An 18814-nucleotide genomic window follows, 5' to 3' on the forward strand; every position below is an offset into this window, starting at 1 on the left:
CTTTGCTGCTGCCCTCTGCCACAGCTGCCAGCTTTCCCTTCTATGTCTTCAGCTTGCTGGAGCCCTGGTCTTGCAGCACCAGAGACTGCAGAGGATGATGAGGGCCCCTCAGTGGGTTTTGGAAGTCACAAACTCTTCCCAGCAGGGACAGGGAAGAGCAGGGTAAGCCCTCCCCTCTGCCAGTGAAGCCTGCCAAGCTCTATATAACTCAGACTCCTGGTGCAATGATAGAGAGAGGGTTTACACTTCTCCACATTGCCACCATTTTCTGTGCTGCAGGGAAGTGCTGGGTGCAAGAGCCTCACTGCCCACCCTGTGATAAAAGTCTGTGATGTTCTGCATATACAGTCCAGGTTTTTTCTATGAAGTATAGTCACGGATTTGAGGACTGAAGATAAAGTAAGCCCATGATGTTGGGAGCTTTGGACAAAGATCAGATGACTCTGATCTGCCTAACAATTTGTTTTATATCATCTTTCTGTGGTAAGCACTTTTTCTTTGTGGGGTGAAGTACCACCTTTCATACCAGTGCTTAAGTTAAGACCTCCCAATGTAAATCCTAGCTTGCTCTCATTTTGTTCTTGTTAATCAGGAATTCTTGGAACAATACAAACACATTTGCATTTTTAGCACACAATATGTCTTTTCCATCTGCAAAACACTTATTTAAGCTACTTCCCTTTCCTAGCTACTTCCCTTTCTTACTGGCTAAACTATTTTATTAGTCTCAATTGATTAGATGGATTTATTACCATACTCTATTATTAGAGTATGAAATGATATTAGGACTTCTGCCTTCATAAAACAGGCCAAAGAAATACAATACCAGAAATAAAATTAAATTAGTATCTTGCACTTTTAGCATTTGTTATCACTGGAATAAAACACATGACTTCTGAAAAATTTAGCAGTTAAAAAACTGTTCCTCATAAATGAAGGCCCTCCATTCCCAGTGTACACAATAGATGCTGAATACAGTACAGAGCTAGAACAGGGCGTAATTTTGAACTAGGTAGTGGCCACCTGCAAGATGCGCAAGAGAACATGTATGTAGAAAGGAAAAATAAAGGGGAAGAGCCAGGCAGCAGAGGTGCAATGTACCCTGGAGGGTAAGCTGGTCATAACAACTCAGCTAATCAACAGTCTAACCTACCTCCTGCTAAGCCGACGTTGCGTTTCAGTTGATAATGCAACTTCTCAGCACCACAGTGTTTCAGAACAAGTTGTACTTGGCAGACTGCCATGGCGCTGAGTGATCCTTCTGCCGGATTCCAGAGCCTCCTCAAACACAACAGGTCACTTTCCGCTACTGTGACATAAAAGAAAGAGATTGAAAATGTCAGTGTTGACATTGGCTGCCTGCTGAAATCAGTATGCAGAACCAAGCTCTGTTTACAGTGCCGAAGTTAAAGGGAAATCACATAACTCCCTCTTGCAGCAAGCGACTCCACCTCTCCTACAGAGTCACACTACCACACTGAACAGCTGGCTGGTGCCTGAAAAGAATGGCCACGAAGTAATGAATTTAAATCATTTTTACCCAGCGCATATCTAGCTCTAGGATGTTAATGGTTGAATACCAAACGCTATATTGCCCTGCTGCCAGGGATAACCTAACTCCACCCGAGTACTGGAAAGAACGCACAAATACCTAGCAACACGCACTGTGGGTGTTTCTCTCGGCCTTATCAGGGAAAACACCTTTTATAACATTTTGTACATTTGAAGGATTTCTTTTTTCTGTAAAATATTCAATGTAAAGTAATACTTTGGCTGTAAATCAGTACTGCATGGATTGTCTCCTAAGTTCTTGTACAGTAGGAAATGCCTTAATCTTAACCATTTGGCTTAGTAATGCACTTGAAGATACTTAAGCAAATGTTGGAGAAACCCTTTTTTTCTTTTCAGATTGGATTAATTTCTATGTCACTTTCAGGTCACACAAGCAAAACAATACTTGAAATCTGAATGTTAGTATGAATGAGCAGAATGGCATACAAATAAACTGATGATCTGCAAAAATTACCTAGTTTTTAATGTTAAAAAATGTGGTCACAAAACTATAAAATGGAAGATGAAAATTGTTAAAATGCTTTGGAAAGTCATCCATCAGTATTACTATTGATATGTCGCATTAATGCTTCAGAAAAGGATATGTCAAAGCACACAGGGGACTATTCATTTAGGTGGAGCAGGCTTACAGTTATCTAGATTTCTCTCTCAAAGATGTGCTGCATTCATACCAAGGAGAGTAAATTCTTAAAAAAAAATCAGGAAAACTAGACCAATTCACACAACTGCAGGTATAACCCACAGTATCCAGGGAAGACTAAAAATTTGAATCAGGATGGGTTCGATTCCTAAACAAACTTTTGAAACAGCAAAAGCCTCAGCAGGCCATTCAGTAAAGAATACCACTATTATGAATGCCATCCTGTATATCCCATTATTTTTACCTTAACGAGTAAATGAGCTGTGAAAAAATGTTGGAAAACACAGGAGAGAGAACATACATTGGTTAGACAGCCAGCTTCTGAGATTTTTTAAAAATTTCATTTATGTCATGCTTCTGTAGTCTAGTTGTACAGCACCAGCATAAGCTGGCCTGCCACTTACTGCTTGTATCGTTTGTTTATTTGTACCCACTTAGCGTTAGCACTGGAGCTGGCTGCCTACCAATTTCCCTATCTCCATGGATTATTTCCTCATTTTGATACATTTTCTGAAGTTCTAAGGCAACCGAACATTGAAATAAAACTAGAGTATTTTTTTGAATCCTTGCAGTAAATTTAGTTAGTCAAAATTTCTCCTGTTGTGGGATTCCAAATCAATCAGTATGTAATCACAATCATTTTTATTTTGGAAACAGTAATAGAAACCTGTATCAGCTATTTTTAATGGAATGTTGGTCTTAAAAATCTTACAGCTTTCTTTTGATCTCAAATATTGTTTAATAAAGGTATTATTAATTTGTATTCTTTCAATATTATACCATATACTATTCATTGAGACTCTTACATAGTAGTACGAATAAAGAAGATATGTTCTCCTCCTGTGCTTGCAATTCTTCATCCTGTTTCTGTGAAAAAGTGGTCCAGTACACTGATTCAATCCACAACTAAAAATTATATTCATGTTTATATATTTCTAAATCACAGTTATAGTAAGGCTAGAATTTGACTCTCAGTTGCTTTTCTGTTGCTGAATTTTTGAATCTCCTATTACATCGGCCTGGCTTAATGTGTTTCATAAACATGAAACATCAGAAACAAAGAAAAAAAGTAGGATTAACTGAAGTTCTCTCATTTATTATACTTTAATTACTATTACTGCAACAGCTTCAGCCATTTTTACTCTGTGGGTCTAAGGATGGAAAGTATGAGTAGTATTTCTTTTCCAAATTCTAGTCTAATTCCCCCCAGTCCGAGAAACTGAAATCTCAGAAAGGCCTTGTCTTTTGCAAATGTGTGAAAACTACTAAAAAAACTGAATAAATAATCAGGTGGCTAGACTGCACTGAGCTACTGACTCTTACAGCTACAAAACCCACCGTGAAAACTGATCGTTGATTCTTCTTCTATCCTTTAACCACTTATTCACCCAAGTGAGGATCTTAACCTCTGACAGTTTAACTTCTATGGGAGCCTTTGACATGTGTTTTTTAATCAGTTTTACAAATAAAAGTAGACTGCATCAACTGGGATTTTTTTCTCATTCACCTGCTCAGTGACTTCCTTAAAGATTCCAATAGATTTGTGACAAAAGTTGAGTTGACTTTTCCTGAATATATAATACTTATTACTGTGTGAACTTACTCCACTCTTTAAGTAGTTTCTATTAATTTGCCTGGTACAGTTTTCAGCACAGTAGGATTATTATCCTAAGAAAAGGAAACATTATGCATACTTTCTCTTGCATATCCCCAAGACAGATTTCCACGACAGACTTTCATTGCATATCAGTTAGCAGCTGGGATCATTGCACTTGAATGTTAGGTGGCTGATTAGAGAACTTCCAAATGCTGTATTAGTTTACAAGAAGCAGTTCTAGCTACTGAAGACAGGGTGCAAGAAGTCATTCAGGGTAAGAGAATTCAACAAAAAAAAATCTTAGAAAAAGCTTAACTTGAACATGCATAAGTTAAAATATTTTCTGTATGTTTTGTTATCCTATTTTGCTCAGCTACAAGTTTAATAAAATCAGAATGGTGTCAAAAGGTATCTCTGACTTGCATGCCGAAATGTACCATGGAAATACTCAAATTTGTCTTATAGGGTTAGTTCAGGTGCCAAAAGCTGGGGTGTCAGGGAATTCAGTTAGGCAACTTACTCTACCAAATAGAACCCTACCCTTGTTTAAGATGACTCAAATCATCCATTATAACAATAACTCGGGAATGCTGGGCAGTTTACAATGGAGCTATCATGTTTTTTTATCTAACAACAACATATTAATACTTAATTAAGATTTTCTGAAACCAAAGATTTACCCACAGTACAATGTAGGGCACTGCAAAAATACCTGCCACTACCTATGCTATACTTGAACTGGAGGTTATGGGGAATGTTTACACAGCGCAATGCTGGGCAAAGTAGCTGCACAGCTATTTTGCAAAGGCTGTTGACCTAGTAAGTCTGAGCAGAGTGCTCTGTTAGTGTAGCGATACTGCTTTCAGGGCCTGAGCGCTCTGGGCACTGCCTAGCACCATGTAAACATCCTTGAGACCCTCTGTTTACTCACAGATCAGGCATGGCAACCAGAACAACCACATTAGCTTCTCAGGTCACCTTTCTAATATACCATAAGGTCCTTCAGAGAAAATACTTCTGTAGGCAAGAAGGCAGACCAAGGCTTTAAATCCACCCAGTATTAGGCTTCTCCACTGAGACTACCAACTGCTCTTTTAAGAGAAGCCAAGCTGTGATGGGTACCAGTGGAGGGGCTGCCTAATGTTACAGCTAAATTTATTCACTGTTAGCTTGTGCCAAAACTCGTTAGTGTCTCTGCCTGTCAGCTCCTACCCCTGTATTCCCAACCTCTTTTGTGTCATGGAATAGCCTAAAAATTTTGACATCCTATCTCCAAATTCCCGCTACAGAAATTAAAACTGCTTGTGTCTTACAACTCCAGGACTTAGAAAGTTTGGAAGGTCTTGCTCAGTCTCTGCTGCTATACCAACAGAGAATCTTATGGCCATCAAGTCTGTGAAACCAAAGGCTAGCCTTGCTTGACAAATATGTATTTATTTTTTTGACCAGATATCACAATGGCTTCTTTTGTGAAAAAAATGTTTCTAATTACGCACTCTCAGTTCTCTGTGCCTGATTCCTTTCTGATAACACAGCTTTCCAAGGTTAACATCACGCCATGATTATATGTAGAGAATTGGATAGGGCAAAGTTGAGAGTATAAACAGGAGACAAAGTGCATGTTCAGCAAAACAGTATTTTAAAATAAGGTTTGCTTCTCCATTTTTCAACTGATCTTGTGCTTTTTTTTTTGTTAAAAGGTTGTTATTTGTAGAAGAAGGGTTTGCTTACTGGGGAGAATCGTCAGTAACAACTCAAAGCAAAAATTACTCTCAAGTTGAGAAAGATAACTGAAAGGAGCATTACACCTTGCCAAAAGCCTGCAAGATGAACATAAAAAAAAAGTCCACTATGAACTGAGATTACGGACCTGGTGGCATTCAAATGCAGATACAGAACTGAAAACAAGGTCTGTTTTCCCCATAAGCCATATTTCTAGACTAAAAGCGAAAGGAATCACAGACCCACTGCCTCATGTAGCCCTTGGAACGCACTGCATTTTTGTCTTGTAGCGACTAGTGATGAGGCATTGAGCAATCTGATTGTTACTTCAGCTGTGGTAGGACAATAACAGACAAACAAAAGGTTCTTAGTGCTTCTGTTCCTTAAATCCCAGCCTGCACTTGTAAGATGGTTTTGGCTTTTTTCATTCTCTCAAGCCTAACTCACAGAATCTGTTATCCTCGATTCAGTAGTATGCCTTTACTGAAAAAAACCAAATGGTATTTCTGTCAGCTAAGAATTTAAAACAGACCTCCACTTAAATTTTTGTCAACTTTCGTTTGTGTATTCTATTAAATGACAACAAAACCTCCTACAGAGCTCTGTCTTAAGAGAAACTGGAAAGATCTTCTGTTGGGTCTTGCAGTCTGGTTTTGGTAACAAATAAAAACACAGTGCATTCCTCTAGGGAAGTATTGATATGAATCATCCTATTTAAGAAAAGGTGTATTAGAAGAGAATGAATCATTGTTTGCTCTATGCAGTACTCAAGCACATTGTAGGTACAAGTATTACTCATCCAGATGTGTAGTAAATTCACTAAAATGCTCTTGTTAAGTATTTTAGCCATAGACACGTTCTCCTTCTGGAATTTGTAACTGCCTTGCTTTGTGACCAGCTATCCCGTTCTGCACATACTGATACAAACAGAATCCCTGTAAGCAAAAAGTTAATCTAGTATTATCAGGTGTGTGTATCTTTTTTCTCCTGGTAGTCTGCCCACACAGACTGAAAGCACTCAGTCACACTTGATCACGGAAACTAAACATTACTAACCCTGGTTAACATTTAGATGGGAGATCATAAAATACAGAATCACTGCTGATGCAGAACAAAAAATTGTGACGGACTATTCCATAAATGTTAGGCCTCATATATAAAAAGATTGAGTTTATTTAGTCCTACCATTGCTGCTAACTTGACATGGAAGTAAAAGGAAACAAGAATGATGAACTCTTATGCTCTAGACATGTAATAATTTCACAGATAAATGTTGTTTTCCATTTCTAGAAAATAAAAACTATCAGGATCATTTTTTTCTTCGTGATTTCAATTCACGATGAAAAAAATCTATAAACTATTTTAAGTTTTCAAAACTGAAAATATACAGTGTTAACAGTTTAGTTACAAGCAAAGATATACCTTCAGCAAAGAAAAAAGGAAAAAGTATTTCAAGAAACATATATAACATTTGCTTAACCTAAACCAGTGCTATTTACAGTTAATTACAAAAGTCATCTATTAAAATACAACTAAAACCATCTGCAACTGAATTTAGCCTAAAGGTTTTCCTTGTAAACACTGTTAGCCTCTGTAATAAGACAAATGACATCTTAAAGCTACTAACTTGTATGAAAAGGGAAATGATCGTTACTTGCCAACAGGATGGAAGAGGGACAATAGTAGATTACTGTAATTAGGCACTTGTATCCTCTTTCTGCAAAAACAAAAGTCCAGTTTTTCCCTTACAGTAGAAATGAGTATTTTGTATTTTACCAATTATAAACATCCCAGTATATAAAATTTTTCATTTCAGTCATTGAATGCAAGATAAATACAGCATTTTAAATACCAATCTTTTCTATCAACAGGCAATAAATTACTTATTCAGTTCACTATTAAGCAAGTAGTGCTTTGATACAACTTACGGACTGTTGGAAAAGTAATTGGTAATAAAATGCATTTAAAGATTTTGGAGGGGCTGATCCTATCAGCATGTCTGAGCTGAGCATAGCATCTTTGTGAATTCAGTTCACTTCATAAGATGCAAGTGCCGTGTTATATCCACAGTACATGAGATGGGATCTCCCTGAGAAGACACACGCATACTGTCTCAAAATTAGGCTTGTCCATATTTGCACAGTATCTAAAAGGAAATTAGAAATCAAAATTCTTTACTTGCTTAGTTTAATTATTTATATTGATCTTAGTTCAGTTTACAGTTTAGTTTATATTGATTTTAGCTGATCTTTTAACTATTCCTATTTATTTTCTACAGAAGATTAGAAAACCAGCAGCTTTGCAGCTTTGCTTGAATAAAACCTGCCCAGAATGCTTACAATGGCATTGTTACATATTGTTAACATATTTTCACAATTCAGAACTGTGTTCAAATCTTTTAAAAAATTATTTATGTCCAGGAGTATATGCATCACTAACACTAAGACTGTGTACTATGGACCTTTAACTAGCAAATGACTGGGCAGGATTTGCCCCTAAAAGGATTGAGATTAACAACAAATAATCCATTTGCATTTTGCTTTAATCCACGATAGTCATGAGCATTGTAGGGCTGTGTTTGTAAGACATTATAACCAACATATATCTATAGCTCGAGTCACACACGACTTGTGAACAGTTTGAGTGTGGCTCCGTATCAAACCTACATCACTGGACTGGCAACCAAAACTTATTTCAAATACTCTGCTAAAGGGACTTCTAGACTGCCTTTGGAGTGAGCTGCATACTTGCTCAGCTCTGTCCAATTGTGAAGCAATACAACCTGTAGTAGCTGTTGTTATTTCCCTTCTCTGGAGCATCTTTCTTATGGCTTTATCTCTACAGCAAGTGGAGACGGGCCACATGTAGATACTTACATTATTACACAAGAGCTGCCTTGGTGTAAATATCCTGGTTTTAGTTAATAAAAAAAAAAGATACTTTTTTTTTTTTTTAAGAAATTCTGCTTCTAGATTCAATTGGCAAATTCTGAAATATTTTATAAAGTCACAGAAAGCAGTCAACTTCTGGAGTGCACTACTCTTGTTCTGTGACTACAGCTGGCTGCATTCCAGCCCAATATATTGACTCATGAACTCAGTGCCCCTCTGTTATTCTTATAAAACCTTGTTCTTGTCTGTGAGTCAAAAGCTTAGGATTCTCTTAAACAATAAATTTCTAGAGTTTCGGTCCTGGTTGCCAGCTAATCATCTGTGAACTCCCTGCAAATATTTAAAAAACAAGCCAGAACAGTTGTGTTGACGCAACAGTGCACTACACCACCTTTCCGTCAGGTAAGACCGAAGATGCAAGAGGAGTCTCTCTCATTAAAGATACTGCCAAAGGGCCAAATTCTTGCCCTTTCTGGCAAACCAGAAGAATAGCTCTATTAGGCGCTTTAAAATTTAGAGAAATGTATTAAATGTTTGGCGCTCTTACTCGCTTTGCTTGTCCAGGCAGGCTCTAGCACCCTTTATCCCCTTCAAATGAAATTCTAAACACATGAAAATGAAGGCCACTTACCAAACCCTCTAATATCTTTCCTTTTTATAATTCTAAATATCTAAGTCCTCTTAAAAATGTTACTTTTACTAAATGAATCTTAATATTTTTCATGCATTGATTGTTACATATGCACAAACATTTCAGTCATACAGACAGATCCTAACCAATTATTTTAGCTTTCTATAGATTTAACAGCAAGCCCAAAAATTTATCAACAGCTACAGAAATAAAGTGCACCAATTTTTTGTGTGACAATTTAGAAAAGTAAATACAGACTGCATATAAACATCCATGAGTGTAAAAACTTTTAGAGGATGCTTGTGAAAAATAGGGTTCTTATCAGAGGTTCAACAGGGTAAGCTTCCCCTACCGTATTTGGAATCAGAAAGTTACAGTCTTTGCCACCTGCTCTTCCGTTTTGAGCAAATTTATATCTGAGTTTTAGCAAAGCAACTTTAGCCATCGCCAGCTTTCAATTCTTTGTTACCCTAACCGGTCGTAGCTTGTCAAACAATATTCAGAAATATTTCCTGTAACATTAATCAAGAAATTGTTTCACAAATATGGTCCTAGAAAAAGCATACAGTATCATGTTTGTGTGAAGGCACCAAAGTTCAGAGATAAGGCAGGTGACAAACTGACAGAAACACCAAATTTCAAGATACAAAAATTGTAATTTAGTATAAATGGTAAAACCTTTCCTATCTTTATTAAGTGGTCTTACTTTCTATGAAGCTGCTTTAGATATATAATGCAGCTAGAACAGAATTAGTCTCAGAGAAAGGGGAATGAAGTATACTTTCTGACATATTATATGTATTGTTTTTTGCAACGAAAGCACAACTTTGCCTCCCTTTTTGCTCTTAAAACTGTAAGATAGAATTCTCTTTCCATAGCTTGCAGAAGGAAATTAACTAACATGCACAAGCACGTGACTCCACCCAAGCCTCCCATTTCAGGCTGCACCCCCTCCCACAACAGCAGTGCTTGTGCCACTCAGTGTCAGTTCACTCCGCAGCAGCTCCAGTGGGAATATTTTTATAATGGACTGTAAACACAAGGAGAGTATTTTATTAACTGTGTGAAGAGTAAAAATATGAATTTTAATTTACAATTGGATAAAAAAAATCAAGCATATTTACCTAAGAAACGTAATATTTGCTTACAAGTTTGAGAATGAATACAATTAAACACGTACTTTAGCTTTGCCCATGCAAATGTGAACAGCCTTCAGCAATCTTTCTTATCTGTACTTATTCACTACTCCAATACATAATTATTTTAAAAATATCACGATGACATGATGTTGTTGAAGAATATTATCCGGTATTCATATGAAAACTAATCTCTTGTCAGCTCTACCATGAAATAGAAGTGATAACATTTTCTACAAATAAACCCCACCCAGTCAAAGTAACATTTCTTTTACTACATAGCAACTTCCTTCGATCCAAAAATTTGGCAGCAAATCAAAACCTCTCTAAAAATACTTTTTCTTTTTCCACAGAAGTAAGCAGAGGCAAAGGCAGTTTAAGTGATTTAAGTCTGAATATAATCCAACAACCCATTATAAACATTGCATTACACTATCTTTCCAGAAAGCACCTAAGCAGTCAGGAAATGATACCTGATTGCAGATATATTTGTCATACTGTTCCCAAAAGATATTACAAAACACTGTTCTGTTTTTTTAAATCTTCAGATTTATGATCAATAATAATGTTGATTAATTTCACTAATGACATGCAGATTTTATTGCTGCTTACAAACAAACTAGTTTGCAGACCTTGTAACTATATGTTATAGTTTTTTTTGGTTCTTCTGTTAAGAAGTGTAACGCTGGTTCATAGATATGTAGTTAGTTCCAGAGACAGCGGCTTTGCTGGATCACAGACATTCTGAGTCTTGTATAATTAAAAGATGAAATTCCTCTGAGGTGAGTGCTTTTTAGACCTAGAAACACTGGGATGGCAGAATGTCTCTTGGATCCAATAATAAGGCATTTGCTCTGGGAACGATTGAAAAAGTGTTTTCATTATCCCACTAACAACTACAAAGGAGTAAAAATGTAACAACTCCAGAACTGGTTAATTATACACTATATTACATGCATAGTCTTTTGAGTTATTCACATCAACAGGAAATACAGCAGATAATATAGCAAACGTGCTGTAGAGGATGTAAACAGTATTATCTTTAAAGAAATATTAATGACCTCTTCTTTCAGGAATCTGCCTTATTTCCTATGAAAGGAATGACAGTTCAAGATAGAGAAATGTGATGAAACAGCCGAGGATATGTTTCTCAACCAAGTAGGAACAGGAGTTTTCTGGATGAAGATAAAGGGGGTTTGACTTAATTGATAGGAGCAAAAGAAACAGGAATAGAGGAAAAGATTTTATATTGAAAATTTCCGTGCATTTTTTTATTTTCCAAAGTTTCAGAAATTTATTTACCCTTTTATCTTCAGCAATCTCAATGTTACCTGAAGATCTTTATGTCCCAGATTTGTCTCTGTCTTTTTTTGTTTGAAAGATTAGGTTTACAGCTACATCAACGGCAGAGGATACATCAATAGGAATTAAATCCTCTAGATTTCAAAGAAACTTTGGAAAACCAAGAAAAATCAAATTCAATCTAATAAAAACAAGAAGAATTTCTGGACTACAATGTGGTTGTGAAACTGTGTATCAACAAATTTTACATCACATTCTAATTCTCAGACTTGGAGCAAATTTTATTTCAGAAAGAATGCAATTTCAGAAGTGCAATGACTACACTCTCCACTAAATGGTCGGTCTTTCTTATATTATTACTAACTAACAGACTTCAAGCAAGTTTTGGATTGATTCTGTTCAAATGCCGTCAATTTTTTTTTAGCCCTGCCATTAATAGACTTTGTCCTTTTATCTTTATCTTCCCATCTCAGTTTTCTACAATTCCTAATTTTCAGTTCATTCGAAGTGTTATTTCTGGGTTTTATATTTGTATATATGATACAATGAACATTTTCTTAATTTGCTTCATTTTCCTTTCACTAATTTTCCTCTTCATTTTTTTTACAAGTAAAAAAATTGTGAGCAACAAAGAAATAAGACAGAGAAACTGTAATGATGACCATATCCTCCTACTGACTTACGCTGAAGACAAAAGAAGATGTACTGAGCAATTAATAACAATAACTGAAGTATATTTACATTACTCTAATAATATATCCCATTGTCAAACTTTGCACGTTTTCTATTGTTGCCATGAGGATACTGATATAAATTCAAGACAAAAAGATTTCCTGAATGTAATGCCACAGACCACGGATCCAAATTTAACGCTAACCACCGACTGAAGCTGGGATCCAATTCTGACAGTAGACTGTTTCCTTAGCACCCTAGCAGGCATGACTTCAGTACTGACTCAGCTATAATGATGAAACCTATTAAACCACTGACATCCTTTCTTGTAATATGATGAATTTTTCTTACACATCTCCCATTCAAGTACAGACGAGGACCAGCTCTTAGTTTCTGAGATATTACATGATCCTACCTCAAGCACAGAAGCATTTAAACTAACATGCTTATTAGCTTTCCTAATGTTAAAGTAATTAACATGTTACTTCTTGCTAATTTTGTGACTCAAAGAACGAGACATTTGGCATTGGACATTTCTGGAGCTTTGTTAGATTTATTTACTTTTTTCACTATTGCAGCAATTGCAACTTATATGAAATGAGACACTAAATGAGATACCATTTCTATAAAAATATTATTCAACATCTAAATATATACATTTTAATTACAGAGATGTAGTAGTATGTGTGTACTAAACCAAATAAATACCTCAAGCTCTAAATGCTACCGCTGATTATCTAATGACTAAATATATTAATTTAGATACCCATAATTTATGTTTATAAGTTCTATATTAAGTTTCTTTTCTGTTTTGGAATACTCGTTCCCTAGTGAAGATGCCTTGCGTGTGGATATTGGGCATTACTAGACGGACACGCCGGCAGACGGCTCACTGCTTGTACGTTACGCTGAGGTAAACCAACTTTGAAGAAAAAAGTGCACAGGCTAACCTACCCTCTTGAACGGTTGGACTTCTCAGTCTGGGCGCACTGTCATGCTAACATACCTGCACAGCTTTCGGATGCCACATAGGGTTTCTTAGCTCTGCGACTGCACAGAATTAATGCTTCTGAGTCAGAGCTAGATGGTGGCTGGCTATCTTGGACTACAGGCATAAAAACTTGGGTCTGTCTGCACAGACATGCCCAGACCCATTCTAGTAAAGATTTCAAAATGGTTATAACGTATTTTATGATCTTGAAGTAAATATATAGGGCCAAATACTACTCTTACTCACACAAGAGCAGAACAGGAGTAACTCATTATTTCTATATTTAATTTGTGGATCATTAACTTCAGGTCTGCTTCTCCAAATTTGCACTAGCGCCACTGAAAGAAAGATCTGTTCCTATAACTTGGAGGTGGCAGAAGCAACAACTCATCCATTTCAGGAGAGATTCTGGCTCAACTGCTACTAATATTTACCCTTAAGATTGCAGCATAAAGATAGAGGAGCACAATTTTTTAACACAAAGAGAGATTTGCTGAAGAAAGTAGGATTAGTGTTAACTATGTAGTTATTTATTTGATCTTTGCATGTGAAGGACTAATTAAGGGTGGCTAGAATATGTCAAGAACAGGCAAATTATTAAAGTTCTCCCTTACCTCTCCCCTACACATCCTAATGCCACCAATTCCAGTTTTATTCTTTCAGTTCCAATCTTACTACTAAATGATTGCTCCCACTCTCTTTATGTGTGGCATTCCTAATGGGTAAGAAAATATTTTTGCCTGCCTTCTTTCATTCTTTCTTTCCTCATTTTCCCTTAACTTTTCACATTCCTCTTCGAAACTTTAAACTACCTGGTATATCAGCAACACTTTGATGTTAAATAGCTTTACCAAGGTCATTCTGACAGAAGGACCAGAAGTAATGTTTGTTTTGAAACTGAGTGCTCTGTTTAAATCTGTTTATTTCTGTACTAAGTCTAGGCACTTTGAGCTGTCATGATGACTCAGAGCAAAGTTGCAAAGCCTCAGTTCTACAAAGAGATTAGTCACTTTGTTTTTTTGCACCGAGCTGCTCTGAGTCAGCTTCAAATTGTTGCACACAGAGTACCTGGGTACATCTTCAAATGGTGCAGGTAACTTTAGTGCAAATTTCTGAAAGAAAAGCATTCTCTGTGTGTCTGAGCAAATAATTGACTAGGCCTACCTGCTCTAATATCCTCAAATAAGAACTGGGGTTTAGAATGAAAGAAATAACAGTGTCAATGTTGATTTACATTTTTTCCCTTAGCCAAGGAGAAACTTTAGGGTTAGCAGCCTGAGTTTAATAAACTCTGAGTAGACTAAACAATCAAGTTGAGCCGTGCTCTTAATTCATTAACTATTTCAGAGATTAAAAATTGAGACACCAAAAGGTGTTTTTTTTTTTTGTCCTTTCAGTCATTGGAAATATTTCTCCTGCTTTTTAATTTCAGCAAAACTGAGAACTAGGTTTACACAATTAGGCCAGCTACTTTACTTGACTGTACACAGTGATTCTAAGATTACCATGGTTGTAAACAAGTGACTCACTTGTATAGACCTGCTTTTTATTGACTGTCTGGGCTGTATCTTTTCTTTTACTGGATGTAGGTAAATTTGTAGGGTGTGTAGAAATATATATATGAATGTATGTGTGTGTGAATCCACATTGTTAATTTTATAACAACTGGAGTTGACGTGGTCTATTCTTTAGTCTGTACGCTGTGTATCATCTAAATACAATTCGCACCATTTCCACTGTATGTCAAAACTCAGTGTATTCGCAACATAGAGTGTGAACATGAAGTGTATTCCTATTGTATAAAAGTTTTTACATCTACAGACATAAACTCTATAAACTCAATAGAAAAATGCACTAACCCAAAATGTCTCTCTAGCCAACAACATCATCCTGATGCTTTTTGGAGGAAAAAACCACCGGAGACATCTTAGAAGAAACTGTCAGATTTCTCTGAATCACAGCTGTATTAATGCTTTTATGTGGGTCCCCAGAGAAGTGTGTAAAAATAACCTGGAGACTAGAAGTAGTGAACTTTAGAGAAGGAAGGAGAATGAAGATGACCTGATCCACTTGTCTGTTATGACAAATTAGTGTTGCTCTAAGGCCATTTTAAGTTATTTCCACCTGTACGAGGCCTGTATTTGCTCCCCTCTCCGAAGAGTATGTTAGTTACCTTTTCACAATGGCCCTCCTTACTTGTTTTTCTTTTCTTCAGACCATTTGACACATCCTGCTGTTTTACTAGGCATTCAGAAGGCTTTAGCATGCCTTCTAATCATAGCATATAAAAGAACAAGCAAATGTTCATGTCTTGATTCAAACTAAAATATTAATGTCACTAAATTATTTTCAAGAGAAATATTGTGGCTATTTATTTCTATTTCATTTATTTGCTAGAGAAAGTTTTATGGCCAACACCCCTCAAATGCATAATCACTGTATGAAGGAATCACATCAAATACGACTTTTTCTACATACTTCTGACTTATTTAACAAGTATTAACTAGTTATTATCAAACTAACAACAGGCATTTCAATATGTAAATAAGAATAAACACAGGGGCATTAGCTGTTGCAGTATTTCATTCTTCAAACTTATTAATGTCATTTACATGTATACCCTTGATTTTCTCCTGTAACTACCCATCTAAATGACAAACAAAAATAGTAATGAATTCTATAAACTTATTTGGGATGTAATTTATTTGTAAGACTGTATGAAATACAGTTTCGTTACACTGTACAATGCTTTTATGTTGAAGGGATTAGCATCCAATGCCACATTCACTTTGCAAGATTGAAAATTAATTGAGATTTGGAACATGAATGCTGCGGAATCTGCTTTAAGAAGCAAGAGCAGAACAGAGTTAGGCAAGATTTTGAAATCTTCTGAATACTATTACTTTATGAACTGCCTGAAGATGAGAAATACATTGCTGTGAAATGGAGTGATACAAATGCATACCTTGTACATTTTACCTTCAGGAATTTTAGGATAGAAATTTTGGAGATGTTTTTGTTCAGGAAAATGAAGAAGTACTTCATTTCAAAAGATATCAAATGCCTTTATGAAAAAAGAGAGGTAAGGCTGTTCTAATCTAGTATGAAATATAATTTAGGGAGCCACTGCTCCTGCATTATTATTTAGTTTTCATATTGTGGTAAAGGTCACCTATGCTGCATATTGTCCAAATAAACAGAAGTGACAATGAACTGCCAACAGTACTAAGTAACAGAATATTCTATCACTGAAAGCACAGTAGTAAGGGAAGCCCTGGAAGGCATTAAGTGATGGATATTGCACCGATACAACACATTTACACACACCCTGTCCTGCTCTCACTTGCATCAAGCCATGAGTACAGGGGGAAAATTACCCTATGCTCCAAGATGCATTGGTACCAAGAAGTGTGGAGTTAATCTATTCTGATGTGTTAAAAATAAGTACAATATAAACCAAATCATATAAATGATGTCACAATTACCTAAAAAGGCACTGTAGATAACGCCTCTTCTCAGAACTCCATAAAACTGGGAATAATACCATGGAAGCAGACTAACACTTGTTCACTGGCCACATGGTATGCGGCATGTCATAGAGACAGCCTAGATCAGGTTTATCAGTTTTACCTTCTACACCGTAAGGGTATGTCTTTCAGAATGACTGTTAGATTCCTAAAAACCACAGGCACATCATAATTTTTATAATTACGATAGTTTATCACTCACTCTATTCTTTGTTTTTTGTAAAGTGATGAAAAGTAAAGCTTGGCAAGCATAAAAGGTTAACAAGAGACACACCAAATACTCAGTGACAATCTCCTGTTGTTTCAATTTATTGCAACATAGTATTTTTCCTGTCTTTATAATAAACTATTTTTTTTTGTAAGAATTTTTAGTTGTTGTGAAAACTACTTGTGAATCTGTGAAAGCTCTTTCTGAAAAACAAACGTAGGTGTAAGGATCATACAGAATGGAATTCCAAGTTACATACTTAAAATTAGATTGCACAATCTGTATTTGTGTTGGTGAGCAGCTACTTACCCAAGCAGTCCTACAGGCTAAACTGAACAAATTGATACTTCCTCATGTATTTCCTCCTGTGTTGATAGGTGCCTAATTTATCCCATAAGTACATGCTTCAGCTAAAATTTCTTAAAATTTCACCGTAAAAGTATAAATGTCTAACACTGAAATGACCAATTTCAACATACACTATCCTACCTACTTTAGATTTTCCTCCTTCATAAACCAGAAAAGAAAATAAATACTATTCACTATTCACTGTCAGGCTTCACATAAAATTATTGTTGCTACCATATTAGGAACTCTAGATGCTTGATTCCTAGCAAGTTACCAGAATCATTAACCTTTTTAACCATTAAGAACAATGGACCTTTGCATTGCTAGCTGATCTAATACTAACAAATGAATACTTTAATCTCAATTATTTACAGGTAAATCACTGTTCAGCTGTAAAATCTGCTGACTGAATCTGCTAAAAGTCACTGCAGAGCTTAATTAGCTGATCAGCTGATTGTTCTTAATTCCTTAAATTTAACACACAGGAGATATTTATTTTTGTTGGTTTGCATGTAAGTACCACTCATTTTTTGAAAATAATTGCCAAGAACTCAGATTTTTTAAAATGTATTTTACATGGTGATTATTTGTCTTGCCAAATGTGCCTGGAAGCAAACTCAAACGGTACTTTGCAAGCCATGTTGGTGTTGCTGATACATTCTCTCACTGCAACAGATTTGCTTCCTATAGGATGAAAAGTGAGTGCCCAAGGAACGAGCGTTAGTTTCAGACCTGACAAGCCAGTACAGCATCCCACCTACCAGCAAATGAGCCGCAAAACATACTTAATACACCAGGCATACGATGGTCACAAAGTATGGAAGTTCTAAGGCGTTCTTGCATTCTACTGCGCCACCCCACCTGAAAGCTATACTAAGGGCACTATATTAATGAGCAAACCTTGAAGAGGCATTATTTCATTCCATGAGCAAGTGGAAAAGTTGGGGGAAATTGGGTCGGAAGTAAACATAATTGACATTTTGCTCCCTTCTGTGTCAGCAAAGAGAGCCGACTGGACATGACAGAGGGAATACGCTTCATCTGGCAAAGGGCTGATAGCATACTCCCCACTTGTGCAATGCTACAGCTCAGGGGAAATATGATTCACAGGACTGTCTCTGAGTCATAATTTCTTTCTGAGCTCCTTCCGAACTGGTAAGGCTATGTTTTGTCCCATACTTGGAACTACAAGCAAAGATTCCATCTTACCCTGCATTTTGAAATGTGTCAAGGAGTTCAAAAGCACTAACGTTGCGAGGGGCACCAACGCACATTATTTTCTACTGCGCATTACTTGGTAATAATTAAACAAGACTAAGATATTTTGTATTAACAAAAAAGCAACCACCCACTGCTGATGACTTCAAACAGCGAAACGGCATATTTAGTATCTGTGTTTTCGAAAATGCCTGTGTTGTCCTGCTGCGCATTTAAGATAATTGGGTATGTCATACATACAGATAGAAGATATAGCCATCATACATAGGGTAAGTGGAGACGTTAATTAGCTAAAGCTTACAGAAATCCTGTACCAGCGCCACAGAACGGCGCACAGGGGGGTTTCCTCAGGCAGGGGA

General features: G+C 36.4%; 1 protein-coding gene across 3 annotated transcripts in view; it reads right to left on the minus strand.

The window, feature by feature from the left end:
- LOC118453089 overlaps window positions 1-18814 on the minus strand; it is a 39119-nt gene that overhangs the window by 13149 nt on the left and 7156 nt on the right. For all 3 annotated transcript variants that reach the window (XM_035902176.1, XM_035902169.1, XM_035902158.1), the window contains exon 3: window positions 1154-1309. In XM_035902176.1, the coding sequence (XP_035758069.1) occupies window positions 1154-1309 (156 nt within the window). The remainder of the gene's footprint in view (window positions 1-1153; window positions 1310-18814) is intronic.

Source organism: Egretta garzetta, unplaced genomic scaffold (genome assembly GCF_000687185.1).
Source record: "Egretta garzetta isolate BGI_Z169 unplaced genomic scaffold, ASM68718v1 scaffold411, whole genome shotgun sequence".
Lineage (NCBI taxonomy): Eukaryota > Metazoa > Chordata > Aves > Pelecaniformes > Ardeidae > Egretta > Egretta garzetta.